The following is a 27,558-nucleotide window of genomic DNA, read 5'->3' as shown; positions in this document are numbered from 1 at the left end:
GTAAATACCATTTTAATAAATTTATTCCTGCATTAATGAAAATAAATTGAATTAGAAAGCTTAGAAAGATTAGATATTTATGTTAGTAACTTTGATATATAAAAAAACAATTATATCAATAAATATTAAATTAGGTATGAAATGATGCGTTTTCTACCTTAATCTTTAATTTGTTTGTTAAAGATTCCACATGAAGTTTAGCTTTAGTATCTAGAATGCAGAACGCGAAACACAGAACGCCTGATCGCTTTTGGCTGTGCGACCCTACATTATATAATTAACTAATTAATTATAATGTCAAAAGCCGGATTTATATTTGTCTGACGTGTCGTGTTGACGCATCAGAACAGAATCGGTATCATACGTTTTGTATGCGGCACATCAGTAGCCATCACGAAATGTCACAACGCATAAGTGTAAACGTTGCCATATACAATGTATGATACCGATTCTGTTCTGATGCGTCACGACACGACACGACAGACAAATATAAATCCGGCTAAATAAATAATAATAAATGTCTTTTTTGTTTAATAATAATTATAATTCATAATTAGATATTCATATGCATGTCATGCAGAGTTTATTTTGCAGAAAATTATAAGTTATGTTTCAGGATTTCACTTTTATCATAGTTTTGTTAAGTCAAAAACAACTAAGAATATAAGAAAACGTGCATATTCCCAATTGGCACCAGAAAAATCATGATTTTGTACTTATTTTATAAACTCAAACTACCCAGAAAGGTGTTGTAAGCCATAAACGTCATATATACAGGTAATTGCGTCCTGAGCATTCTCGAAATATTGCGGACTATTGGCACGGACAATGCCATAGTCTGGCTCTGTGGCAGGCAACACGATACTGGCATTACCATTGGCACGGCAAATACTGAAGCTGTTCTCAGCCCACAGCGACATGTTGCACTGGTTGGACGTACGCGTGTAAGCGCAGGACGGTTGAGGGGTACTGTATACACTGTTCCTCAAATTCTGGTGCATCCTTTTCATTCGGTGTGTATTGGCCTTGATCGACACTAATATTTTATGGTTCTCTGGCATATGCAGGTACTCGGTTAAATCCTGTAATAAAAATAAAATAATTTTTTGTTCATCAATCTTGCTGAAATAGATTTGAATTGATTATTTTTTTTATTATTCTTCTTCTCTTCACGCTATCTATCTTAGCATCGCGCTAGGTAGCGTCCGCTTTAATTACTCAACAGCTCATTATGAATTTTTGCATACACATTGATGTATGATAAAACTGAGGAATTCAAAAAAACCTTATTACACGCGAGCGAAGCGGAGGATAATAACTAGTTTTTAATTTTTAATACATATAAAAACCTTACCTTCTTTATTGAGTCATACTTCGAAAACAGCCAGATGTATGTTGACAAAATGCAGAACAATTGTGGATCAGAACTACAGAAGCGCCACATGAACTTGAGTGTCGGTAAGATGAGATCTCTCTGAAAATAATAAAGTACTAATGTAAAGACTCGGTCGCTAACTATGGGCCTCATAAGAAGGATCAGATTGACTCAGCGGGCGATGCTCGCAGTGTCTCTGACCGTCCGCTGGCTGCTGGGGAAAGCGGCATTGTGCGGGGCACATCAAATAGCCGATAGACGTTCGGTACTCGAAATGCATCGGCTGAAAGTAATGATGATAATGACTAGGAAAAAAAATCATCATTATATAATGATTTATTTATTTTGCTTACTTTTCGCGGATGATAGCAAAATAAATAAATCATTATATAATCATGATGAACTTCCGCAAAGTAACGCCTATATTTAAAAAAATCATCATTATTAGCACATTTTATATTGGGCAGGGACAACAACATTGATTAAGAACCTCTAAGTTAAGTATTGACATGTCTTGAATAACTCTTTAAACTTACATCTGATTCATAAGACCAGAGCATCATTAGAAGAGCGAATTCATCAGATTCATTCAGAGCATTTATATCTGCTTTATATCTGCCACGAGACGGACCCGGTATCCACACGGTGTATCCATAGAATAAGCACTCCATATGGTTTCGATTTGGAGTTTAGACCCACTTATAATGCTCGCCACGGATCTTTGTGTTTGTGAAGTTAGCGCGACTAGCCAGCTCCGCGCCCGCGCCGTTTGTACCGTTATTGATTCATTACGCAGTCATTTGTTGCTAACTTCACAAACTATCCGTGGCGAGCACTATACTTGGGTTTCAATTACCCCTCTGATGTGAATCTCAAAAAAGATGTCGATTCAGGTCAGGTTACACTCGGTGCATGGTGGAGATGAAGGCAAAGACTCACCGTGTATATCTGCGGGCCAGTGCCCCTGTATCGGGTCAAGTTGACGAGCACGCCGGCGCCGGCGCGCAGCACCTCCACGCTGGAGATGGAGCGGTTCATCGTCGACATGTACAGGAACACACGCTTTACCACCGCCGGCGCATCCGCCTCGAACGCCACTGGCATCACTTCCGTGAGCAGCTCTGGAATTTTTGTATATATTTTGTAAGGAAGCCAACCATTTTGGGCTCAGCATGTTACAAAAAAAAATTTTGCAATGTTTTTTATTTTAAATTAAATCAAAATCACTAAAAAGACACATAAATAGAATTCAGTTGTAAATATTTTTTGAAATATTATGGATTTTTTGCTGAAATTTTATAATATAGGTTGTCCATATCTTGATCAACTGTCAATCAAACTAAAATTTGTATGACGTGTCGTGTCGTGACGCATCAGAACAGAATGGGTATCATAGATTTTTTATGGCAACGTTTACACTTATGTGTTGTGACGGCTTCTGATGTGCCGCATACAAAATGTATGAAACTGTTTTGATGCGTCACAACACAACACGTCAGACAAATGTAAATCCGCCTTAAAACTATGGTATTATTTAATAAATGACAGTAATTTGGACATTTTAACGGTTCATTCATCATCTGGCCCGGCAATGTATGAAAAATAGTTTACAGCCTCATAACCTTTATAGAATATACAAAAAAATCATAAAAATTTACGTTTGTGGATGTTTTTTAAATGCCCGTAAATTTAAACTTACTTAGAGATTCAAACGCATCTAAAACTTTGGCGATGTCCGAAAATTTAAATATGATATTCAGCGCTTCTTCGTTCCTCTCCTTGAGCGTCGGCTGGTCGGACAGCAGCGCGCCGTTGCGCCAGCGACTGCGTATGCGTGCTGCGCGCGCGCCCGCGGCTTTCCGGGCCATGTGTCCGATGAACAGGGCCTGTACAAATAGGCCAGTTGACAGTTTTTTATTTTATTAAACAAAAAACAAATGTGTTACGTAAATAGCCATCCTCATAAACTTGACGTTTTTGTGAGGATGTTCACCATTATGTTATTATCTATAATATAAAAATAAATCGCAAAACGTTGGTAAGCGCATAACTCAACAACATCATCATCATCATTTCAGTCGATGGACGTCCACTGCAGGACATAGGCCTTTTGTAGGGACTTCCAAACATCACGATACTGAGCCATCTGCATCCAGCGAATATCTGCAATTCGCTTGATGTCATCAGTCCACCTGTTGGGGGGTCGGCCAACACTGCCCTTTGTAGTGCGGGGTCGCCATTCCAGCACCTTGGGACAACGTCCATCGGCTCTTCGAACTATGTGCCCCGCCCATTGCCACTTCAGCTTCGCGACTCGTTGAGCTATGTCGGTGACTTTGGTTCTTCTGCGGATCTCCTCATTTCTGATTCGATCACGCAGAGATACTCCGAGCATAGCTCGTTCCATCGCCCGCTGTGTGACTCTGAGCCTTCTTATGAGGCCCATAGTTAGCGACCAAGTCTCGGAACCATATGTCATCACTGGCAACACGCACTGTTCGAAGACTTTTGTCTTCAGGCACTGAGGAATTTCGGACGAAAAGATATCGCGGAGTTTCCCGAATGCTACCCAGCCGAGTTTAATTCAACTCAACAACGCCTGGAACAATTTGGCCAATTCTTTTTTTTAAATGTTCGTTGAAGTTCTAGGATGGTTTTTACGGCGAGAAAAATTTAAAAAGACAAAAAAAAATATCCTCCCATACAAACGATTCGTAATAATTTGAATTTTAATATGTATAGGGTAGGGGTAGGGTAGACGTAGGGTTGGAGTAGGTTAGGTTTTGACTTTTGTGCACTTCGTCCGTATGCACGAAGTGCACAAAAGTCAAAGCGAAGCTTGAGCTTAACAATGTACAAATCTTTCCCGAAATTAGAAAATGGCGCTATAACATCCATATTTCTTGAAAACCTATTTAATGATACCTATCCCATACTGGGATAGACGCAATGACATCTTTTAATAAATTGACGCACAATCGTGTAGAAAATTTCACTTGAAAACTGGCCAATTTTGCTTTGACAGTTTTAGAATTATTGGTAAAGAGAATTATACCTGAAATCTTTTAAATTAAGTCCAATATTCAATAAAATCTCAAATTCAACCTTGAGGATTCAGTTTAAGGTTGAATTTTGCAAAAGCGACTACTTGAATTGAGTGCCAAGAAGTAGTGTTTGGCATTCATTGAGTGGGGACGTTTTTTGGTCGCTGATTGGATTGAATAGGAGATCGGTGGATAGACAAGATAAAAACCATCCTCAATTTTTACAAAAAATTACAATGGTGAAATTACTCACCTGAATTTTCAAAGCAGCCCAATTCCGTCTCCTTTCATCTTTTGTTTTCAAATAATCCACTTTTCTATTTTGGAAATCTTTGCGCGCCAAAAACCCTCTGATAGCGGCTTGCAATTTCACAACAATTCTTCTCTTTTGCGAAAATTCGCAACGTACCAATCTCGCTGCAAGCTTACTCCTCCATATTTTTTGGATAAAAATAACTTTTTCTCTGAGTAGATTGTACCGGGATTGTGTCAAAAAACGACGAATATTTTTCTGAATGCATATCGCTGCCTCGTCTCTGCGTTTTAGAACAAGTGCTAAATGTTTCTTGAATCTGTACACGGCTTGTGCAGTCAGCACCGTTTCGCGCAATCTCAAGTAACGTCTCCTTTGAATGGATCCCCGAACGTAAGCTTGCAACTTAATTACGGACCATTTGAGACGAATGTAACTTTCTCTTTGAGATTTCGCCAATTTATAATTACGGTAATATCTTTGTATTGTGATGGATGCTTGTCTCATAGAAAGGTAACGCTTGCGACATATGTACGCACGGTAACAGGCCTGCAAAGTGATTATTTTTGATCTGATATCGATAAATTTAGACCGACATTCGTTGCGCTGTTTGATAGACAAGTACCATGTCTGGATTTTAAAAACCGCCATTTTCCTCACCATCATGCGAGTTTCGATCTTAGATCTAAAGAGACGTTGTATTAAAATTGTCGCATTTCGTAATTTGATAAAAGAGTTACGTTCCATTTTCGCTTTTCTATATTCTCTCCAACGTCTTTGAATAATGATTGCGGAGGATCTCATTATCGTGTTCGTTTCTCTTTGTTTTACGCCGATTAAGTGTGCTTTGTAGAATCGCTGTATAGAGACGCAAGCAGCTACCGTCTTCGTAAACATAGACCTTTCTTGCAACATCAACCTACGTGCTCTGAATCGTCGTTGGATCGTTGCAGCAGCTGAGCGTTCTTGCAAGTACCTTTGTCTTTCCTTTCGCATCTCCTTTAAAGCTCTAAATCTTTGATGGATTTTATTTGCGGCATTTTTCAACTGTAAATATTTATTTCTTTGATCTTTGCCAACTTTGTAGGCTCTATAACGCGTTTGGATTGTGATACATGACTGCACCAATCTTAAATATTTACTCCTTTCTAGCTTCATAAGAGATAAAGATCTAAATGATTTTTGGATTGTTATAATAGCTGCCCGCTGTCTTAAGTAGTCGTGTCTTTGCCTTTTCATAGCCAAAAGAGCCCTAAATCTTCTTTGAATATTTATAGTACAACGACGCAGATTCAAATATAGTTCTCTGTCTACCCTCATAGATAAAAGACTTCTATATCGTTGTTGTATGCAAATTGCCGCTGATTTTAAATTGCAATAAGCTTGTCGTGTGGTTTTAGTTATCAGATATTCTCTGTAATATAATTGAATAGTTATGGTTGCCTGTCTAATCTTTAGGTATCTTTCTCTAAGTTTCTTCGTTTCCAACCATGATCTGTAAAATCGTTGAATCACAACTGTCGATTTCTTCATTTCTAGAAACTCTGTCCTAATACTTTTCGTCAATAAATAACTACGGAAATGTTTTTGAATACACACAGTAGCAGTCTTCATATTAATATACTCGAGTCTTTGTTTTTTGCCAACAATATATGCTTTGCAAAATATTTGTATAGTGGTACAAGCTTGTTTCTTTATTACATACTGTTGTCTTATTTCTTTTGCTTGTTTTAAGGATCTATACCATCTTTGAATCGTTACTGCAGATCGTTTTTGGTTAAGGTATATTTGCCGTTGCTCTTTGCCTTGCAAGTATGCTCTGTATGCATTCTGGATGATAATGCAGGAAGATTTCAGTTTTATGTAATTTGCTCGTATCTCGCGCATCAGTATTAAAGCTCTATATCGTGATTGTACAACAAGAGCTGCCTCTCTTAACTTCTCATATTCATATCGAGATTCTTTCATTAATTTATTGGCTCTGTATATTCTCTGTATTAATACTACTGCATTCCTAAGTTTCAAATAAGCGGCCCTCTCACGTCGCATTGTCAAAATGCTTCGATATCGAACCTGTATCAAAATCACAAATGTTTTTAATCGCAGATATTTGTTCCTTTGGTCCTTCTTTTTAAGATAGGCTCTGAAGTATCTTTGAATACAAATAGCAGATTTATATCTCAGCTCTTTTTGTGCTCTCAATAATTGAAGTGTTTCTTTTGCTTGTTTCTTCAATTTACAGTTTATATAAAACTCAGATATTTTATTAACACTCAATTTAAGTTTCCTAAGCTGGTTTCGACAAAGCCACATGCGCCAATATTTTTGAATAATTATGGCCATTTTCGTGTCTTTTTGCATTCGATGTTCGACCATACGGTTGTACTGAATTTTTCGCCACCAAAACTGAATTTTACTTGATGCAGTGTTAAGTCGAGCGAGTAATCTCTCTTCCTCTTTTCTCTTCGCAATAATTACTTCGTACTTCTTCCTCCACCACGTCTGGATAGTAGTAGCTGCTGTCACGAATAACGGTGCACGGAAAACATGTATAAGCTGCCATAAAAGAGATAATGTCTTTTCCCTGTGACCATCCGCTATATCGGCAGCAGAGATGTCACCGACGATAACAAAGTTAGCTTCTTTCAACGCGTTCAGAGCAACTTGCACGTTATGTATCTTTCGAAGTCTGTTTTCAGCCGGCGTTCGGAGTTGATGTAACAGTCCATTTCTCATGAGAATTATCTCCATTACTTTTGTCAATCGAACTCCGTCTCGTATATCGACTGCTATGTTTTTCACAGCAAATATGTACTCGTCGAGGTAAGACTGCTTGTGACTGACGACATAGCCGAGCGGACGAAGATGCTTAGTGATATCCCCGATTCCAGCAATCAACTCTTTTGTGAAATTAATTATAATTTCCTTGCTCTCTTTGTAAAGCGCATTTCTCCTAAATAAACATGGATCGTGAGGGATCAACTTTTTCTGTTTAGCTTGATCCAAGAAGAACACTAAGATGAAAAATTTTTTGAGAGTAAATTTTTTTATGGCTTCTATGTAAGCAGGTAAAAGCATGTTAGGTGCTGACGTTTTTGAATGTTTGTTCTTCAAATTCGGATTTTTAAACATACGATGGATTATGAAAGTTGTTAAACCTTCAAAGTCGTTGTTGGACTTCAAAGGTAAAATGAGACCGTAGATCACTTCTAGCCCAATACGAAGCCACAATGGGTTATAAGAAAGCAGGATCTCCATTATAATCTTCTGAAGGCCAACATCTAGGTGTAGATTTTTGTCGTTCCTTATAGCAATTAATTTCTTTTCGATCTGTGCTTGGAGTTTGAGGTACACTTGATTGATTTCAGGGCTGCGCAACAGCGTCCGAGCGGATCTTCGTAAGCTTTCCAATCTGTGACTATTATGATATGCGTTGCATACTTGCTCCTTTGTCGGAGCGAGTGGTACTTCTTTGTTCCGATTTTCTATCCAGGCTTTGGCTACGTCTACTTTTTGCTCTATATTACTATCTAAATCGGCAGGTGGTGTCAAAATGCAATTAAGCCACTTTTTAAACTCCCTTTCAAAGTTTTCCACAGCATCCTTATCATAATAATATGTCGATGACAAAAATGGGTCTACAGTGAAAGATTGAGAATAAACATCGTCAACGTAATTTAGATAGCTATTTTGATTGACGCTTGTATTTTTTTCTTGAATCGAATTTCTTTTGTTATTCAGTGATTCCTTAGTCTTTGTTTTGATAGACTTTTTAGTCACAGGCGCAGGTATTTTCCATACCGGCGGTTCAGCTCTTTTGCAGCTTTTAGACCACATTAATTGTCGATCTGTAGACGCGAACGATACGTCACTAGGTCTAGCGAAAGTTTGATCTATTGTAAACGTTGCGGTGTGTTTATCTGAGATTTGTGTTCCTGAGAACTGTATGCTTTCTTCCGGTATAGACTGCAATGGAGGCGTCAATGATCGAGGTGGAGATCTGACGGACATATCATTGTGCCATCGGAAATTTTCAGACATAGCCAAGTAATTTCTTTCATTTAAGTCTCTATAATGTTGTTGTTCTTTAAATAGCGATTGCCGACACATTTTTGGGAACGGCTCTTTCATGAAGTTCGGCAAATGCCTAAACTCAGAGTTCAGCCTGTTAGTGCGATAATCCAGAGGAGTAATAGGTGATTCTTTAGTGTAAGTATCAGAACTTATTTTAACATTCATATTTGAATCATCCACGATGTCGTGAGTTTCATTATTCATTTTGGGATAAACTTTACGTTCAGTTGAATATCTTTGCGGTAAGAAGGATGTTTCACTGATACGTGAAAAATCAGTATTGATAGAAAAATTTGGACTGTTGAAGTCTTTTGGCGAAGATGTATTTGGAATTTTTTTCTTGAGTACTGGAGTTTCATTAGACTGAGTATTTTCATGTACATTCGTCAGCCACTTGGTTGGCTGCTGTATTGATGTCACACATATAATAGAATGAGTTTCATTTTCTTTATTACTATTTTTAATATCTACACTATCATCAAAATCACTGTCGGAGTTAACACTGATTATAACTTTGGGCCCTTTCTCTAATTTATCATTTTTTGATTGAATACCTTTAAGAGGTGTGAAAGTAAGATTATCAAATAAATCTGAAGCTGAAGTATTTGCACATGCTTGTTTGTTAAAAGGCTTCAGTACATTATTAGAAACATGTGCTGAATCATCTACGAGTTTTATGTCAGATTTATCATAAGTATCATATAAAGTTGGCTTTGGACGTTGCATATTGGAAAATAAGTCTGATGTTCTAATATCCGAACTTGATAATGAGTTGAAAGGATTATAGTTATAAAAATTTGAATCCATTGAATAGTCATTATGGGGATCATTGTTTTCTTTGTTGGTAGCACTGAAAACTTTATATTGTGTTGACTGTGCAACACTGACACTTTTCTTAATAGCTCCTGTACTACAAACAGCTTCGATTTTCTTTTTGTTGAGTGCAACAGGTGATTTCTTTGTTGTCCTTTTCTTAATTTTTCCAGGAGAAGTCTTGACTTTTGACTGATTGCATTTTCCTTTAGCAGGCTGAAAAAATAATAATAATTGTCAATCGCAAAATTTTCATTTTAAATTAAAATTCTAACTGATAAGTAATCAATCCCTTTATTAGCCTTTTACTTATTTTAAATTGTGATGAGACTTTCTGAAATTAGTGTGTTGTCCTTCTTACAATTATATTTAAAATAAAATTGTAGCACACTACATCATGAAGTTCCAAAAAAAACGTAATTCTTTGAAGGGTAATTGCATACATTTTTATAGTAAACTGCCAAATTATCACAACATGTTATATATATGACATAGTAAAATAATATAAACTAGATAACATTGTAAAATGGCAATAAAAAAATACTCTGGCTAAGTTTCTTGTGGGGTCTTCACAGACCATTTGGGACATTTTTGGGACCCTAGTAACTTTAATTTTTCGACTTTATGGTTATAAGTTATGTTATGATTTAACGGTGGTAATCCATTAAATAGTAACATAACTTGACCTTGTCGGCCCACGTGGCGCAGTGGGCGGTGGATTCATAAGACAGAGGGCCTGGGTTCAATCACCGGTTGGGTCGATTGATGTTTTTTAATTGATCCAGGTCTGGCTGGGGGGAGGCTTCTGCCCGTGGCTAGTTACTAACCTACCGACTAAGACGTACCACCGTGCGGTTTAGCATTCTAATACAATGTTGTGAAGAAACTGAAAGGGATGTGGATTTTCATCCTCCTCCTAAGATGTTAGCCCGCTTCCATCTTAGATTGCATTATGACTTACCATCAGAGACTTACCTGATATTGTTGTCAAGGGCTAACTTGTAAAGAGTAAAGAAAAAAAATCTTTCAAAGCACAATTGCCGAATTGAAATAAATAACTTTTATAGTTTATTAAAAATAGAAAAAAAGTCGTATAATATCAAATTGTGACTTTGAATAAGTTACCAAAATAATAAACGAAGACCACATACCATAACAGATTTCAAGACAACAATAATATCATAGCGCCCTCTATTTTCATTAGTGAACCGTATAGTCTTTCGCATTGATATGATCTGTGCGGGAGTCCATTCCATGGACACACAGTAGCATGTTTCTGGTTCAATTTCCAAGCATTCTCCTGGCAAATTTATAGTTAACCCTGGTGGTAGGGTTTCAGCCAATGTTATCTGTGATAATAAAAAACATAATGAGTTCCAGTTTAATTCAAATTTCAAAGTAATTTACTATTATTTAATTACTTTGAGTTTTGTATTGAATGTTATGTAAAAATTCAAAAACATTATCCAAACATACAAAATGTAAAGTAAATTTCTAAGCAAAACTATAAAAAACAAAAAAAAAATCCACATATTAATCTTCATCATCAGATTTTTTTAATGGCAGATTAAGATTGTTTAGTTTTAAGATTAAGCTAAATAACTTACAAGACATTAAAGAAAAAGTGCAAAAATAGACATTCACACTAAAAGCAAACTGTGGTTTCACCCCCCCAAAGTGTTTTTCAGTTAGCATGGGTATGGTGACAGATGCCTTATGACATTCACAATACATATTATTATTGTGAATCGGCAAACTTTCAAGAGTGAAACAAACTGTCACCGTGCCCATGCTATCTAAAAAACATGTACCCATTCCTGTTAGAATATAGGGTTAAAGTATAGCCTATGCCACTCGCAAATAATGTGGTTTTCGTTTTAGATAGCATCAGCCTCAAGGTAATGCAATACAATATTTTAGGCAGGTTTCCTCATGATGTTTTTCTGTACCTACGCCCTCCGAATCGAAAGCAGAGGTCATATCCACTAGGCTATTAAGTACATTTACTTTTTACTGATATAAGCTTAACAAAATTCAAAAGTAAAATTATTTTTTATAGAAATATTAATAACCAATATAACTTTACTTACTTACCTGTTGAGCATTTTTTGTTGGATTTGACAATTCCAACTCCTTTTCACATGTTGTTCCTATGACAATATTATCGAATACTACTTGAGGAGGTTTTGAGAAAGGGGCCAGGATTAGTCTGGGACATTCTTCTTGAATAACTTCAACATTTTTCTTCTTCCGTGCTCTTTTCACATTTTCAGGAGTATTTTCGATCTATAATACCAAGATTTGCAGTCAAAGTGGATAAAATACTACTTAACTAACTCGTAAGTTTTCAACTTACCTGGAAATACATTATGGTCCAAGCTATTTGTTGGGTTTATATATTAATAATTTAATCATAACCGTTAATTTGATGTCATGTCTTTAAAATTATTTTTACAACGAGATTGAAACTTAAAAACGATTTTTGAAGATTTGAATTTGAAATTCAATGACACAACAAGAGTTCACATTCACAAGACATAAATTCGAAAAAATAACCGTCGTCGTCCGTCATCGAAAGGATCGAAATTAAAGTCACAGATAAGATATTAGTTAAGGATTTGAGCACAGACCACAAATGAAGGATTTGAGTTTGACTGAATCACAGACTAATAGATACTTATTGACAGTGATTACTGACTTTATGGTTCAGGAGACTGTCATAAATTTTTCATGTTATTGCAAAGCAAGTTTATTCTAAGCAAACCTAATACATCCTAAATAAAGTAGATGAGATTTTTCGTTTGCGTTAAACATACTCAAGAATGATACTGGGTAAAAATTAGAAGTGTTCATTAAATTGGGAATATGAAATTCTGTATTTCTGTTATTCTGTGTACTAAGTAGTTAAGTCAAATGAGTATTAGTGTTCTGTGAGTTAAGTACTTTTTAATCTGTGGTACCTAATTGTCTTGAATTTGAATTTTTATTTACAACATTTTAATAATTTACTTGTGTTTTGATGTTTTTCGGTAAAAAATGTTAATAAATAAATAATAAAGTGAAATTTGCAAATTACGGTGAAATACTACGGTACGGTACTGAATTTATTTGATTTGGCTAAACATGGTTGATGTTTTTCTAAATAAATATTTGCAAACTCAATTAGCCCTTGCAAAACAAAAACAAGAAGTGAAACAAACCACCGAAAACTCCGTTTCTCAGAAAAGTAAGAAGCTAGCTAATCGTATTTCAAAAATCCAAGACAAGAGTTATCAGTTAAGGTCGGAAAATTACAGCAGTTATGATTGCAAAACCTGGCCAGGCTCATCGCGAAATGAAGATGAAGAATACTTTCCATCTTGGGAAGAAGATGAAGATGTTAACTGTCCAACTTCAGACCCATCATCCTGCTGCAAACAAAAAAACTTGAAACAAGATAAACATGATAATGAAGACTTTGTGCCATTTTCAGATAATGATGAAGTTTTGGATTGTAACCCGTTACCCTCAACATCTGCATCAGACACCAAACGCATTAAAAAAAACAGAACGAAAGTTAAAAATGAAGAAGATGATGAATATTTACCATCTTCAGATGAAGATACAGATATTCATTACACAACCTTAACCTCATCATCACAGACCAAACAAAAAAATATAAAAAAAATTCTAGATGATGGTGACACAAAACTGTATAATGAAAGAGTGGAACAGTGGAGGTGTAGCTTAAAAACAGCGTCTTCTGGCAACTATGATGGGCTTTATAGATCAGCTGATATACAATATGTCCTTGCTGGTAACAAAGACCCTGAGACAACTCATGAATTACAAAATGGGCTGTCTGTACCAAATTATATATGGAAGCAGTTGTATAAATATCAACGGACAGGTGTAAAGTGGCTTTGGGAGCTGCATCAAGTGCAATCTGGTGGGTTGCTGGGTGATGAAATGGGTTTAGGTAAAACAGTTCAGATCATAGCATTTCTAGCTGGTTTATGCAACACAGATATGGGTGCTTGGGGTGGTCTTGGGCCCTCAATCATACTTGCTCCAGCAACCGTCATTTACCAGTGGGTATCACACTGCCATTTCTGGTACCCACAGCTCAGAGTGGCTGTGCTGCATCACTCTGGGTCTCATGGTGGTAATCATAATAAACTTATACGAGATGTGCATTCAGCTCATGGCATTCTATTGATCACATATGCTGGCATTGTGAAATATATGAACGACTTGTTATCTAGAAACTGGCATTACATAATTTTAGATGAAGGTCATAAAATTAGGAATCCTGATACACAAGTCAGCAAGTTAGTAAAAAAATTTGAGACCCCTCACAGGATTATAATAACTGGGTCACCTATGCAAAATAGCTTGCAAGAACTGTGGTCTCTGTTTGATTTCATGAGGCCTCGTCTGCTCGGCACATATGCTGCTTTTATGGAACATTTTGCTGTTCCAATTACTCAAGGAGGATACGCAAATGCTACTGAATACCAAGAAGCAATAGCTCTAGAAATTGCTAAGGCGCTCAAAGATATGATTACACCTTACATGTTGAGGAGAACAAAAGCTGAAGTCCAGGAACATATTAAATTACCTGAAAAAAATGAGCAGGTTTTATTTTGTGCTCTATCTAAAGAACAAAGAGACTTGTATATGGGATATCTAATGAGCAGCACTGTCCGAAGTATTATAGATAGAGATTCAAAATTTGGGGATCCATTTAGAGCTAGAGTTCTAGTTGCTTTATCTACTCTCAGAAAAATATGTAATCATCCTGATTTATATTTGTATGAAGCACAAGAAGATAATGAAGACATAGATGGGGAAAGCTTTGGCCTGTGGAAAAGATCTGGAAAAATGTCTGTGGTTCATTCATTATTGAAAATTTGGCTCAAGCAGGGTCACAGGACTCTTCTTTTTTCACAATCTCGAGCAATGCTCTGTTTACTGGAGCAACATTTACAGAAACATGAATTTAAGTATTTAAAAATGGATGGTAGTGTAACAGTAAGTCAGAGACAGAGTTTAATTAAAACTTTCAATGAAAATCCTGAATATCTGGTTTTCCTTGCTACTACACGAGTTGGGGGTCTGGGAGTAAATTTAACAGGAGCTGACAGAGTTATTATATATGATCCTGATTGGAATCCAGCAACTGATAATCAAGCCAAAGAAAGGGCCTGGAGAATTGGTCAAAGCAGAAATGTTACAGTTTATAGGTTACTCTCTGCAGGAACAATTGAAGAAAAAATATATCAAAGACAAATTTTCAAGAATTTCTTAAGCAATAAAATATTAATAGATCCAAATCAAAAAAATGTATTAACAACTAGCACACTTCAGGGCTTGTTCACTCTTGAAGATTTAAATACTGATGGTGATACAGAGACAGCTTCTCTCTTCAAACATACTAAAGTAGATCTGAATGACAAAACTAAGACTAGCAAAAATAAGATTACGAAATCTGTATCATACTCAAAAAGAAAAGTAGAAGAAATGAAGAAAAAAGCAAAAGAAATCAGTAAAAAAATTAAAATGGAGTTCCAAACAATGACAACAGAGGATCCTCGAGAAAAATATAAGAAGAAAAGAGAGCTGCTACTGAATCCACCTAAAGTTGAAGAACCAGAAATAAATTTACTTAATGATAAAGTGACAGATATTCCATTTCAAAATGTGCTTTCTGAATTAGACATCATTAATAAGCATACAAAAGTAGATTATGAAGAAAATTTACTTAAAGATGTATTAAGTAGTCAAGAGAAAGTTGAAGAAACAAATAAAATGCAAGATACAGAAACAGAAATAGCTCCTACAACACAAAATGATAATGTTGAGACAATACAGCCTTCTTCTTCAATATCGCATGGAAGTCTTTCAGTTACAAAACCACGGAAAAGAAAGAACTCGACATCACTTTCAAAATTAGAAAATGTGGTTTCTATTAAAAAAGTAAAAATTAAAAAGGACAAAAAGAGTAAGGAAATGATTCTTAATGATGATGATTATGTTTTAAGCAAGTTGTTCGCTAAATCAACAGTTAAAAATGCTTTACATCATGATGTAGTTGTAGGATTAGCTGAGAAGGAGAAAAAACTCAAAATTAAAGAAGATGCTGTCAGAACTGCTAAAAAAGCTGTTAAAGCAATAAAATTTTCTTCATAATAAATCTATGAAATAAATAATCTATGCTAAGATTTTTATTTTGTTTAATTTTTAAAACCCAAGATTTCATGGCCATGAACTATTTATCTATGTATCTAAGGCCATGAATAAATATTTTGTTCCTGCCACAAACGGCTAAAAATATAGTTCCTGCCTCCTGGACCAAGGACCATGTTATAGAGACTAAAGTCTATGGTACAGACCAACTATTACACAAAATCATTCGTCTGAGCTAAAGACCACAACCACCGTAGACGAGTAAAGAAATAGACATAGAATAATTAATGGCCTCAGAGTAATTAATAATCAGAATGAAAGTGAATGGTAACACTCGGGACTGTAATGTCACTCAAATAATTTCTAGTTTTTAGTCTGTGGTAGGTACTCGAACTGTGTAAAATACCAATAATTACAAAAAATTAAGATTTATCAATTTGTGTAAAAGAAATTAATTAATTTTAGTTTTATAAGATATTCTAAGGTTCTCAATTTCAAGAGAAAATATATACGCGATGTTAAGTATAAAATAAAGTTGCATAAATCGTCCCCCATTCCGGGAGCCGTGGGACTGATTAAGATTGGATTGAGTAGTCGTTCAGGAGTCTAACGAACCTGAGCTAAAATGTCCGGGCGAAGAAAGGCTCCGCTCAAGTTCAAGCTTCCAGATCCAGAACCAGTTACTGTGTAAGAATAAAGTTTAACATAGCAATCAAATTAATATCTACATTCTGGGCAGAAGGCTCTCCCCTATGAGCTCAGTTTTGTTCACTTTTATCTTTACTAATATAAAAACTGTTTTTGTAGAACACCTCCAAGAAATCTGGACAAACAGACTACTATCACAGTAGATGACAAGACATTCACTGTGCATGCAGATGACCTGGTTAAGATTTGTGACCTCGGCCGCGGAGCCTACGGTATTGTGGAAAAGATGCACCATAAACCCAGTGACACTATTATGGCAGTTAAGGTATAGTATATTCATGACAAACTATAGTCCACAACTTTAGGCTTTTTACACAACAATATCACTACTCAAAAAGGTTCTTTTAGGCGACACTTTTCGTTTCGATTCACATACATTTTATTTTTAATAATAAGCTTTACGGCTCTGGGTTCTAGCCCTTTTGAGCCCGGATTCACATACAATTAATTAATTATCTTGGACTAATTATAGAAGGACCTGCCTCGCAAGACGTTACCTCTCTGTCAATCAATCAACGATCTAACGCGTGTATACTTATATCGTATCGATGTTTCATTGTTGTAATCGTTTTCGTCGACTGAAAAAACTCCCTAATCATTCCGGTTTGTGTAGTAAGTAGTTCAATGGCATGAAAAATGGTCAACAACTTCTAATTCACTAAAAGATGACGTGACGTTTGATTTCAGTTTCACCTGATGGTAAGCGATGATGCAATCTAAGATTTTTTTTTTATTGTTTACAAGTTAGCCCTTGACTACAATCTCACCTGATGGTAAGTGATGATGTAGTCTTAGATGGAAGCGGGCTAACTTGTAAGGAGGAGGATGAAAATCCACACCCCTTTCGGTTACGGCATCGTGCCGGAACGCTAAATCGCTCGGCGGTACGTCTTTGCCGGTAGAGTGGTAACTAGCCACGGCCGAAGCCTTCCACCAGCCAGCCCTGGTCCAATTAAGAAAACCTCAATCAGCCCAGTCGGGAATCCAACCCAGGACCTCCTTCTTGTAAATCCACCGCGCATACCACTGCGCCACGGAGGTCATCAAAAACATAATTATAATAAATAATAAATTTGTAATAAAAACAATATCTAAAAGAAAAATAGATACTATTCTTCTAACGAACGAACAAACAGCAAAACATCGATCCATTAATTTAATATTCTGTGTACAGATTATATTATTCTTGTTAAATATTTTATTATTTATTTTTGTTAAATATTATCGATGACTGAGTTTACCTCGTACCCTTCAAAAAACGACTGACAATTTTGTTGCTGCATTTGGGTGCGATCCATTTCCATTTCTAATTCCTCTATGTTAAATATATAGAGTTTGCACAAAAACAATACAAACGACATAAAAAGAACCCAAGCAGACATGAGTCACAAACCATTATTAAAAATAAAGATATTGAGTTTTATGGGTATTAAATGTGCATTTATAAAATTAAATTATAACTTTAATTATTTTATAAATGTCGTATTTTCATATCAAAAGAAGAAAGAAGTTGAAATTAAAACGATGATTTCTTTTATTTTAATGTGAATTTAACCTTTCATTTATTGCAGAGTTACCATATACTATGATAATTTTTTTGATTTTGTATTAATAAGTGAACGAAGATTTGACATTTGACAGTTCACACTTCACAGCACAGAACACTACTTTATTTGCTGTCTATGACTAATACTCCTACTTATATATCAGTATTCGTTAATGATTCGTTAACTAAATCCAGTCTGTCGTGCGTATTTTCTTCCCTTGTAATTTTTGTTATTTCGTTTTGTTCTCGTTTCGTTGTTATTGTTAATTATACTTTATTTGTTGTTTGTTTACTGTTTTTACCCGACTGCAAGAAGGGTTATGTTTTTCGCGCGTATCTTGTATGTATGTATGTAATATTCTTTATTACCTCATATCTTCCAAACCGTTGAACGGATTTACGTAATTCAGATAACATTAGATTTGTTTTAATAACCCAAGTGTTCTTAGATAGGTGAAATTAGAAAAAAAAAAACCAACAAGACGACTGTGAGACGCTATAGAATCGAGGTGAAGCTTTTTTTTTGTGAATATTGCAACATGCGAATCAAATTCAAGGGATTTTTGTGAGAATTTCAAAATAGTATATCATGGCCATGTTAAAAAAACTACAATTAGGAAAACGTTATTTATTAATTCTAATATTAATTAAGTCTATACATAATACGCGAGGCGGACGACTATAAGGTGCGAGGTTTATGAAGTGTAGTTATAAAACACCTAAAATAGACTAAAAGAAATATATTGATTATAAAAATCGGACAAGTGCGAGTCGGATTCGGCCACCGAGGGTTGCGTAGATTTTTTGAATATTTACTTAATTTCGGTTGGAATTAGATATACATTATCGTACTTTGTAACAAACGTAACCAATAAATCCGAAATTCACCATCTATCGTAACTAAAAAGTGTGAAATAAATTAATTAATTAAACAAATATAAAAACCCGGCATAAATGATATAAAAATTGATCAAACTAAAGTCGGGACCTAATAAAAAATGTAGACGAAAATCATTCTATTCAATATAATAGGTCCCGACTGTTTTCTAATTGTTTTCTACACTTCTGGACTGAGCTTTTTTTTTCTTTTCAGTTTTTTTATCATTTATGCAGTTGGGTTTTTTATCAGTTTAATTAATTAATTTTATTTAGTTTAGTACGAAAATTAGTGAACTGGAGCCTGGTACTAGCCGGAGCAGTTATTCCGCGTTGCTATTGTTTCCGTCACCAAAAAAGAAACGTACGAATCAATCACCCTTATCGTCCTCCGAGAAAACCGTTTTGATTAATGTGTTTAAATATGTCGAGGAAACCTTATGCTTGCTTCTACATAATAAAGAAACAAAACTATAAGAGTTCTTTATTGCCTACGGAATCCTTAATATAAGTGAAGCATTATCTGTTTGATAAATAACAGGATATATTATATAGGAATATAGAATTAAAAAAATATTTGTTTATCACAGGAAGTTTTATTTCATGATAATATTCGTAAATAATGATAAAATGTTGAGCACCCCTGAGTCAGCTGTTTTTGTTTGTTTACATAGTTTAAAATACCTACTCAATTTGACTATAGTATCTATCTCATTGAATCTTTACGTCAATATCAATATTTGGATGTGCAGTGGATTTACAAGACTGAGGTCCTGGGTTCGATCACTGGCTGGGCCAATTGAAATTTTCTTATTTGGTTTCGTTCTGGCTTATGGGATGTGGGAGGTTTTATCTGTGGCTAGTTACCACCCTACTGACAAAGACGTACCTCCACACAATTTAGCGTTCCGGTATGGTGTCATGTAGAAAATGATAGAGCTGTGGATTTTCATCCTCTTCCTAATAAGTTAGTTCCATCTTAGATTGCATCATCATTTATGATTGATTTATCATTCTGGTATGATGTTGTGTAGGAACCGAGTAGGGGTGTGGATTTTCATTCTGCTCCTTACAAGTTAGCCTGCTTAATTTTTAGATTGCATCATCACTTACCATCAGGTGAGATTGTAGTCAAGCTAACATGTATAGCTGTGATAGCCCATTGGATATAACCTCTGCCTCCAATTCCAGTCCTGGGCATTCACCACCAATTTTTCAGTTGTGTGCATTTTAAGAAATTAAATGTCATATCTCAAACGGTGAAGGAAAAACATCGTGACAAAACCTGCATACCAGAGAATATTCTTAATTCTCTGTGTTTGTGAAGTCTGCCAATCCGCATTGGGTCAGCGTGGTGAACTATTAGCCTAACCCCTCTCATTGTGAGAGACAAGCTCAGCAGTGAGCCGAATATGGGTTGATAATGATGATGATAACATGTATAGAACAAAAAAAAGAGCCAATTGGTAGTAATTTATAATAATAATAAGACCTTTATTCTGTGATTTTTATTTTTTCTTAAAATGTCTCATAACATAGTGTTTTCCTCCAGCGACATCTACTGCTCTCCATCTATTGCAACCCTTCTCCAGTTTGGTCTAGCTGTGAGCTTTAAGTCATCCTTGGTAGTAATTTTAAGAAATATTGAATATTTATTTTCAGAGGATCACTGCATCTTTTAACACTCAGTCACTAGAGTTGAAACGCCTACTGATGGATCTGGATGTCTCTATGCGGGCTAGCGCTTGTCCATATACAGTACATTTCTATGGTGCCATGTTCAGAGAAGGAGATGTTTGGATCTGTATGGAGGTCATGGACATGAGCCTCGACAAATTCTACACCAAGGCATACAAGAACCAAAAGACCATCACTGAGAATATACTCGGTAAAATTGCATTCTCAGTCGTGAGCGCCCTTCACTACCTTTACTCGAAACTTAGAGTCATACACAGAGATGTCAAACCTTCCAACATCCTGATCAATAGGAAGGGTGAAGTGAAAATGTGTGACTTTGGCATATCTGGATATCTAGTTGATTCAGTAGCCAAAACAATTGACGCAGGCTGCAAGCCTTATATGGCACCAGAGAGGATCGACCCCAGTGGAAACCCCGGTCAATATGACATCCGCAGTGACGTGTGGTCGCTGGGGATTTCAATGATTGAACTGGCCACGGGTCAGTATCCATACAACACATGGGGAACACCGTTTGAACAATTGAAACAGGTTGTAAAAGATGATCCGCCACGTCTGCCAAGTGGAAAGTTTTCTCCCGAGTTTGAAGATATGATCACACAGTGCCTCAAAAAGGATTACAAACAGAGGCCTAACTATGATGCCCTATTAGTGCACCCGTTCTGTCAAGAACACAGTCAGAAGGAGACGGATGTGGCTTCGTTTGTTCAAGAAATATTGGACTTCCCCGATGATTAGTGCGAGCAACGTCTTTTACGTACCTATAAGTACAAGTGTTTAGTAACTAACAATAGTATAGGAGTTGTAATCAAAATATTGTTATTAACATATACTTTACAGTTACGCTCATTGACTGGTGGCTTGGTACAGCAAGGCATTTTTAATGATTGAAAATATGTACTGAATATAACAAACAATACCTGAATTATTTTATATAAATGCGACATGAAATTTAAAGTTCAAACAATCATTAAATGAATTTTGCTTGTATAAGTATTTAAAATTTGGCATAAAATGTACAGAATAGACAAAAACACAATACCAATCAGTCTTCAAAATAAAGACTTTATTTTTTATACTAGTAACAATTGTATTTTTGGTGTGAAATGTAGAATATTTAGTCAATAATTATTATTTGCTATGCAAAGCTGCAAAATTGTTGTTTACTGCAAGTGTGTTCTGAATACAGAGCAAGTCAAGAATTCTAAAATTTAACCACAAGTAAAGAGATTGGTTTAATAATAGAATCCTGAGCATTGTGAGGAATATAATTTTACTAGAGTAAATAAATTTGTAGCCAAGCGCACCACATTCTTCATTGGGATCCTAAATATAGTATAGGGAGTATACACTACAGAACTGCTTTAAGCGGAAAATTGCTAGACAGGCAAATGTTGTTAACAATACAGCCTGTTCATTCTTTCTATGAATTCTTGATAGAGAATGCTTTTAAATCAACTTTACTTATGAATTTTCATATTTTTTTTTACAAAACAAAACAGTTATAAACATTGCATTCTTCTTCATATATTTTTAACCGACTTCCAAAAAGGAGGAGGTTCTACGTTTGGCTGTATGTATGTTTTTTTTTAAATGTACTATTTGCTACTGTACTTCATCACATTTTCAATTCCAGTTCCTCTTATATACATCTCATATTTGCTTAGGCAATAAAAGAGACACCCTGATTTCTCTAGTAAAATCTAAGTAGTAAGATTTTCTGTGCTAAAAAAAATGTCTTCTGGTGCCAGCATCAAATGTTAATGTGCCTACCTTTGTGGTATGATACTTGTTTGCCATAGTAGGAACACAAAATCATGTTCTGCAATTATTGTAATATAAATACTTCAATGTTAGGTGTAGTAGACTCACTCCCACTCAGCAGATACAGAGCTCAAGTCACGAAAAATAATTACTATTTAATTAGTAAAATAATTACTATTTTAGTATACATAGTATAGTTAGAAGTATATATGTATATACAATAGGTACAGTTATTCATGTATTATACAGGGTGCTCGGCAGTATTCCCCTTAACTTCAAGGTGTTGACGAGTCCACTAATAGGAGCTGAACTGCATAAATAATATTTTTTTAACTAAAAACATTTTTAATTAATTTTCGGTAAAAAATATAACCCCAGAGTTATGGGAAATACTTCCCAGCACCATGTATAAGAGGAAATTATAATATAAGGAGAGAAAATGATATATACATAGACGAAAAGCTGCCGTATCCATCACTCACTCTTTCGCTGTGACGAAATAGAGAGAACAATATTTTCGATCGGCCGCTATTGATAGACCATAAATGTTTGTCTTCTTGAAATACCTCATCATCTTAGACCTGCCGGAATTGGTATTGGTATGTTAAAATACCTCGCCATAGTTTAAATATCACAGTTCTTCGTAATTGATATATCTGTTACGTGGGAATGAATCTTAGTAGAATATAATATTCGCTAACCTCATGAGTGGCCTCAAATGGAAACAATGGCCTTATAAGTTATAACCATTTGATACAGTAACGACCGCTGTGTTCGTCGACATAGCAATATTTTATAATACATCACAAGTTAAGGAGTTAGTCCAAATAAACTATTTGTTTTAAAAACGTATTTTTTATTTAACCAATGTTGATGCGATTATTTCTTACAGGGATCTTTAAATTTTTATAAACCAGCTCCTGCGAAATTTCACTTGATGCAGTATAAAATCACTTGATTAATTGATGATGCTGATGATGCAGTATAAAATGGAAGAGTGATGGTTTTTGAAAATAGAGGCCGTGGAACGCATAATATGAGAAATTTTATATCTATTCGCCTGACATCCCGCTTTGTGGCAACCCTTCGCTAGAGATCCTTGAAGTTTTATCTTAAATGGTATTTCTCAGAGATGACGCAAAGCTAATTGACTGGCGACTGGGGATGTAATTTCTCATATTATACTGATGAAATAACACAAAAACTACACTTTATGCTTAGACGGTTGAGGATATGGATGCTTGAAACCTTCTAACTTTCAAAGCCACTGCGGTCTAAACTCCATACTCCATAGTAGGCTAACACTACTTACATATGGTGTGAGCATGAGCTGACAAACTTTCAGCTTTTATAAATTGACGAAGGTCTGGCTGCCGATGGCTCTATTAGGCTCGTCTTGCTCAAAAATGACCAGACTATTTTGTTCGTAAATTTGGGTGCGATACCAGTGTAAAACTCTCGTTGGTATAGTGCCTAATTAACCTACGCATGCGACTGGTTGCAGCTTTACAATTCACAGTTATGTACCTAGTACCTATCTATTCTCTGTAGTGTATGGATATGTGGGCCTTTCCACCTTTTGTGGCTCAGCTCAACAACCGCCTTTGCTTCCCGGGTCTAAAGCCTAGTTCGGACTACTATAGGAAGTATTTTAGTCGAGTACGAACAATTTTTGGATTTACCGCCCAAAAATCGTTCGAACACGACTAAAATATTAAAGTAGTCCGAACTAGGCCTAAGCAACGTCAGCAATCCGAACCCACCAACATCTATAGCCTCAGACTAACTCTAGTGACAAATACACGGCCAACGAAAGAACCCTTTAGCTATTTTAACGACAGAAACCGCAGCCAGCGTATGCCTTGGTACGTATATTAATTCAATTTAGTTACGCAAAGGTATAAGCAAATCAAAGATTAATATGAGAATATATTTTATTAAAAAAAAATCAATGTCTCAAACTTATTCAATAAAATAAATTAAGTACAAAATATCGGTTAGGTACAAAAAAGTACATTTGCTTAAGACTAAATTGCAACTGTTCGTTAATTATATTAAATCCTACTAAAGCGTAATTGACTAGACACTTGTAGCGATGTTCAAAACGGCGAATTCATTCCCAGCTTCGTCCCGAAGTCCAAGCGCGCTCTTCTTTGGTTGCGCGCATCCGCTCTGGAAATAAATACAATAATAATGAGGATTTTACAGTGTTTTTTCATGAAGTTATTATTATAAACAAACGTCCGCCCTTAGACCTCTTTAATCCAGCCCTTACAGTAGATAGATATCGCTGTCAAAATGGAGTAACTTCTCCCGTTTTCCCAACATTTCCCTTCACTGCTCTGCTCCTATTGATCGTAGCGTGATGTAAAGTATACTATAACCTGCCCAGGAGTATGAAGATTAATTGTAACAAGTTTCGTTAAAATCCGTCGAGTAATTTTAGCAGACTTCACACACGCAGAGAATTAAGAAATTGTTAGGTATGCAGGTTTCCTCACAATGTTTCCCTTCACCGTTTGAGACACGTGATATTTACCTTCTTAAAATCAAAAATGCACACAACTGAAAAGTTGGAGGTGCCCCGGACCGGATTAGAACACCCTACGGAATCGGAGGCAGAGGTCATCTCATATCCACTGGGCTATCAAGGCTCACAGTATCATTGTGAACCTTAAAATACACTACTCGCTTCAAGTAAGCCAAGCCAAGCCAGCCAGTTGCTGCTCGTGTAAATGAACCTAAAGTAGTCTCACTTGATCTCCTGCCACTTGATGAGCTCATTGAGCAAGAACACGAGCAGCGGCGAGGCGGCGTAGGCGGCGCACAGCGGCGCGGCGGGCGCGTACGCGAGCGAGCACGCGCCGCACGCGCCGCAGCGGCCGTACGCGCCGCGCGCCAGCAGCGCACTCGCGCAGCCTTGGATCACTATGCTGGAGACAATACGAAGAAACATCACGTGGCCGTAATGTTCTTTGGCCTAGCATGCGACCAAATGCAGAGAAGCAGACAATATTTCGAACATTGCGGCGAAGTTTTCCCATTAGCAGATTTATCTCTTTCGATCCAACGCAATGAAAGAGAATAGCGTTTTGCGTCAACGTTCCTAATAAGAACTGCCAAAATGTGGAATGCCCTTCCGGCGTCTGTGTTTCGTGTCACGTATAATTTGTGCACAATCAAGGCAAGAGTGAATAGGCATCTTCTAGGCAAACGCGCTTCATCTTAGACCTCATCATTGCTTTCCATCAGGCTTGATTGTGGTCAAGGGTAAGCCATTTCCGGTTGCGTCGATATAGGTTGAAACTTGTTTTCACGTTACTCGTTGGTCGTAACCGTAAGTTAGTAATATTACTAGTTGATGTCTATTAAGTTCTTGGCAATGCTTCACTCGATATGTGATGCCTAAGCTATTTCCCACTGTATACTGTTAGAACTTGTAGTCCAATAAAACAAACTGGAATTTAGTCAATTCTGTATTAGAGTATTGGATCACATCACGTGGTTATAGATTACCTAAAGAGCGTTGCCAAAGTTAAATATTGTCTTTATTCCTTATCATATACAATCTCTGTATTGTGATTTGACTTTTGAGTTATATAAAAAAAGATAGATTAGGTATATATCGTATACTAAACTAGAATCTGTTGACCGTTTTTTTACACCATTCAACTACACAAAAAGGTATTTTTACGGTGCTCTTTAACCGACGAACACGATTACAACTATGAACCATCGAATCTATACAGACAGGTTTTATAATCGCATTAGATCGTTGATTTACTTGATATACAGATCGTATACTTTGACAGAAAAGTAACGTCTAACGAGAGAGGTCCTTATGTAATTAGTCTGAGGAAGCAGGTGCGAAGTTTTGGAAGTGTGGAACAATAACGGCTTTCGCAGCGTTAATTCACTAGCGATTATGAAACGAATTTAACACATTTGATGTATACTCATCACTCACATAAGCACGACCCGCGTGGACCACACTCTGTTGGACCAGAACCTCCTCTGCCATATCGAGGAGTGTCGGTGGACGAACGACAGCGATATTATTACTGCAACAATAATAATTATGAGTTTCAATTATCAAGCTAGGTTAGGGTTAAATCATCAGAAAATTTTGATGATTGACTAAATATATTTGAACAATGAGAGCCATTATAGCCCAGTGGATATGACCTCTGCCTGCGGGTGTGGGTTCGTATCCAGCCTGGAGCATGCACCTCCAACTTTTCAGTTGTATGCATTTTAAGAAATTAAATATCACGTGTCTCAATCGGTGAAGGAAAACATCGTGAGGAAACCTGCATAGCTGAGAATTTTCATAATTCTCTCCGTGTGTGAAGTCTGGCAATCCGCATTGGGCCAGCGTGGTGTACTGTTGGCCTAACCCCTCTCATTCTGAGAGGAGACTCGAGTTCAGCAGTGAGCCGAATATGGGTTGATAATGATGATGATGATTTGAACAATACCTTCATAGCTGATCAGCCACTTGAACGTCCAACAATTCTTTATCATCATTATCAGCCAATAGACGTCCACTGCTGGATATAGGCCTCTTTCATGGACTTCCATGCACAACGGCCTCGAGCCGCCAGCATCCAGCGGCTCCCTGCAACCCGCTTGATATCCTCGGTCCACCTAGTGGGGGGTCGACCTACACTGCGATTTTCGGTTCGGGGTCGGCATTCCAGCACCTTGGGACCCCAACGTCCATCGGCTCTTCGAACTATGTGGTCTGCCCATTGCCACTTCAGCTTCGCGACTCGTTGAGCTATGTCAGTGACTTTGGTTCGTCTGCGGATCTCCTCATTCCTGATTCGATCACGCAGAGAAACTCCAAACACATTCTGAGCGACATAATATAAAGCCCATAATATCCAACCAAATGAATAAAGCATTTTTTAAACACAACTTTATGGCTGGTGGGAGGTCGTGGCTAGTTACCACCCTACCGACAAAGACGTACCGCCAAGCGATTTAGCGTTCCGGTACGATGTCGTGTAAAAACCGAAAGGGGTGTGGATTTTCATACTCCTATCAAGTTAGCCCGCTTCCATCTTAGATTGCATCATCAAATTTTGTTAAATGGTGATAAACTAAAAAAGGATAAACCTGGCTGTGTTTTTTGTGGGCTCTTCTCGGACCATGGCGCGTTTGGAACCCTCGTAACTTTAATTTTAAGTTTTCGAATGATTATTATCACCATTATCTTAAGTTTAATATATATACC

The 27,558-nt window shown here is 36.5% G+C and overlaps 4 protein-coding genes across 4 annotated transcripts in view; 2 read left to right on the top strand and 2 right to left on the bottom strand.

Moving 5' to 3' along the window:
- Positions 1 to 573: 573 nt before the first annotated feature.
- LOC112049537 (protein abnormal spindle) lies at positions 574 to 12,131 on the bottom strand. Its single transcript, XM_024087469.2, has 8 exons — positions 11,916 to 12,131; positions 11,654 to 11,845; positions 10,711 to 10,908; positions 4,673 to 9,775; positions 3,075 to 3,261; positions 2,315 to 2,496; positions 1,355 to 1,474; positions 574 to 1,082 (listed from the first exon to the last, which is right to left on the bottom strand). The coding sequence occupies exons 1-8, from the start codon at positions 11,925 to 11,927 to the stop codon at positions 735 to 737; spliced, it is 6,342 nt and encodes a 2,113-aa protein (XP_023943237.2). The 5' UTR covers positions 11,928 to 12,131; the 3' UTR covers positions 574 to 734.
- Positions 12,132 to 12,515: 384 nt separating this feature from the next.
- LOC112049535 (DNA excision repair protein ERCC-6) lies at positions 12,516 to 15,762 on the top strand. Its single transcript, XM_024087466.2, has one exon. The coding sequence runs from the start codon at positions 12,683 to 12,685 to the stop codon at positions 15,728 to 15,730; it is 3,048 nt and encodes a 1,015-aa protein (XP_023943234.2). The 5' UTR covers positions 12,516 to 12,682; the 3' UTR covers positions 15,731 to 15,762.
- A 281-nt stretch (positions 15,763 to 16,043) lies between these two features.
- LOC112049528 (dual specificity mitogen-activated protein kinase kinase 6) lies at positions 16,044 to 23,167 on the top strand. The gene is made up of 3 exons (XM_024087461.2): positions 16,044 to 16,414; positions 16,535 to 16,700; positions 20,520 to 23,167. Exons 1-3 carry the CDS (start codon positions 16,353 to 16,355, stop codon positions 21,291 to 21,293), a joined length of 1,002 nt encoding a protein of 333 aa, XP_023943229.1. The 5' UTR covers positions 16,044 to 16,352; the 3' UTR covers positions 21,294 to 23,167.
- Positions 23,168 to 24,239: 1,072 nt separating this feature from the next.
- The window catches only part of LOC112049542 (transmembrane protein 94), a 30,766-nt gene continuing 27,447 nt past the window's right edge, over positions 24,240 to 27,558 (bottom strand). The window contains exons 26-28 of the mRNA XM_052884191.1: positions 26,287 to 26,380; positions 25,076 to 25,252; positions 24,240 to 24,491 (exon numbers count right to left, since the gene is read on the bottom strand). Coding sequence (XP_052740151.1) covers positions 24,419 to 24,491; positions 25,076 to 25,252; positions 26,287 to 26,380 — 344 coding nt within the window. The 3' untranslated portion in view covers positions 24,240 to 24,418. The remainder of the gene's footprint in view (positions 24,492 to 25,075; positions 25,253 to 26,286; positions 26,381 to 27,558) is intronic.

Source organism: Bicyclus anynana, chromosome 11 (assembly GCF_947172395.1).
Source record: "Bicyclus anynana chromosome 11, ilBicAnyn1.1, whole genome shotgun sequence".
Taxonomy (NCBI): Eukaryota; Metazoa; Arthropoda; class Insecta; order Lepidoptera; family Nymphalidae; genus Bicyclus; species Bicyclus anynana.
The sequence above is the reverse complement of the archived record's forward strand: the minus strand, read 5'-3'. Positions and strand labels throughout refer to the sequence as shown.

Coding starts and splice junctions, on each gene's coding strand:
- LOC112049535 (XM_024087466.2), top strand. CDS start 12,683: ATGGTTGATGTTTTTCTAAATAAATATTTGCAAACTCAATTAGCCCTT.
- LOC112049537 (XM_024087469.2), bottom strand. Junction 3,262..4,672: donor GGGCTGCTTTGAAAATTCAG/GTGAGTAATTTC, acceptor CTATTTGTACAG/GCCCTGTTCATCGGACACAT. Junction 1,475..2,314: donor CTGGCCCGCAGATATACACG/GTGAGTCTTTGC, acceptor TATTATTTTCAG/AGAGATCTCATCTTACCGAC.
- LOC112049528 (XM_024087461.2), top strand. CDS start 16,353: ATGTCCGGGCGAAGAAAGGCTCCGCTCAAGTTCAAGCTTCCAGATCCA. Junction 16,415..16,534: donor GATCCAGAACCAGTTACTGT/GTAAGAATAAAG, acceptor CTGTTTTTGTAG/AACACCTCCAAGAAATCTGG. Junction 16,701..20,519: donor ACACTATTATGGCAGTTAAG/GTATAGTATATT, acceptor ATTTATTTTCAG/AGGATCACTGCATCTTTTAA.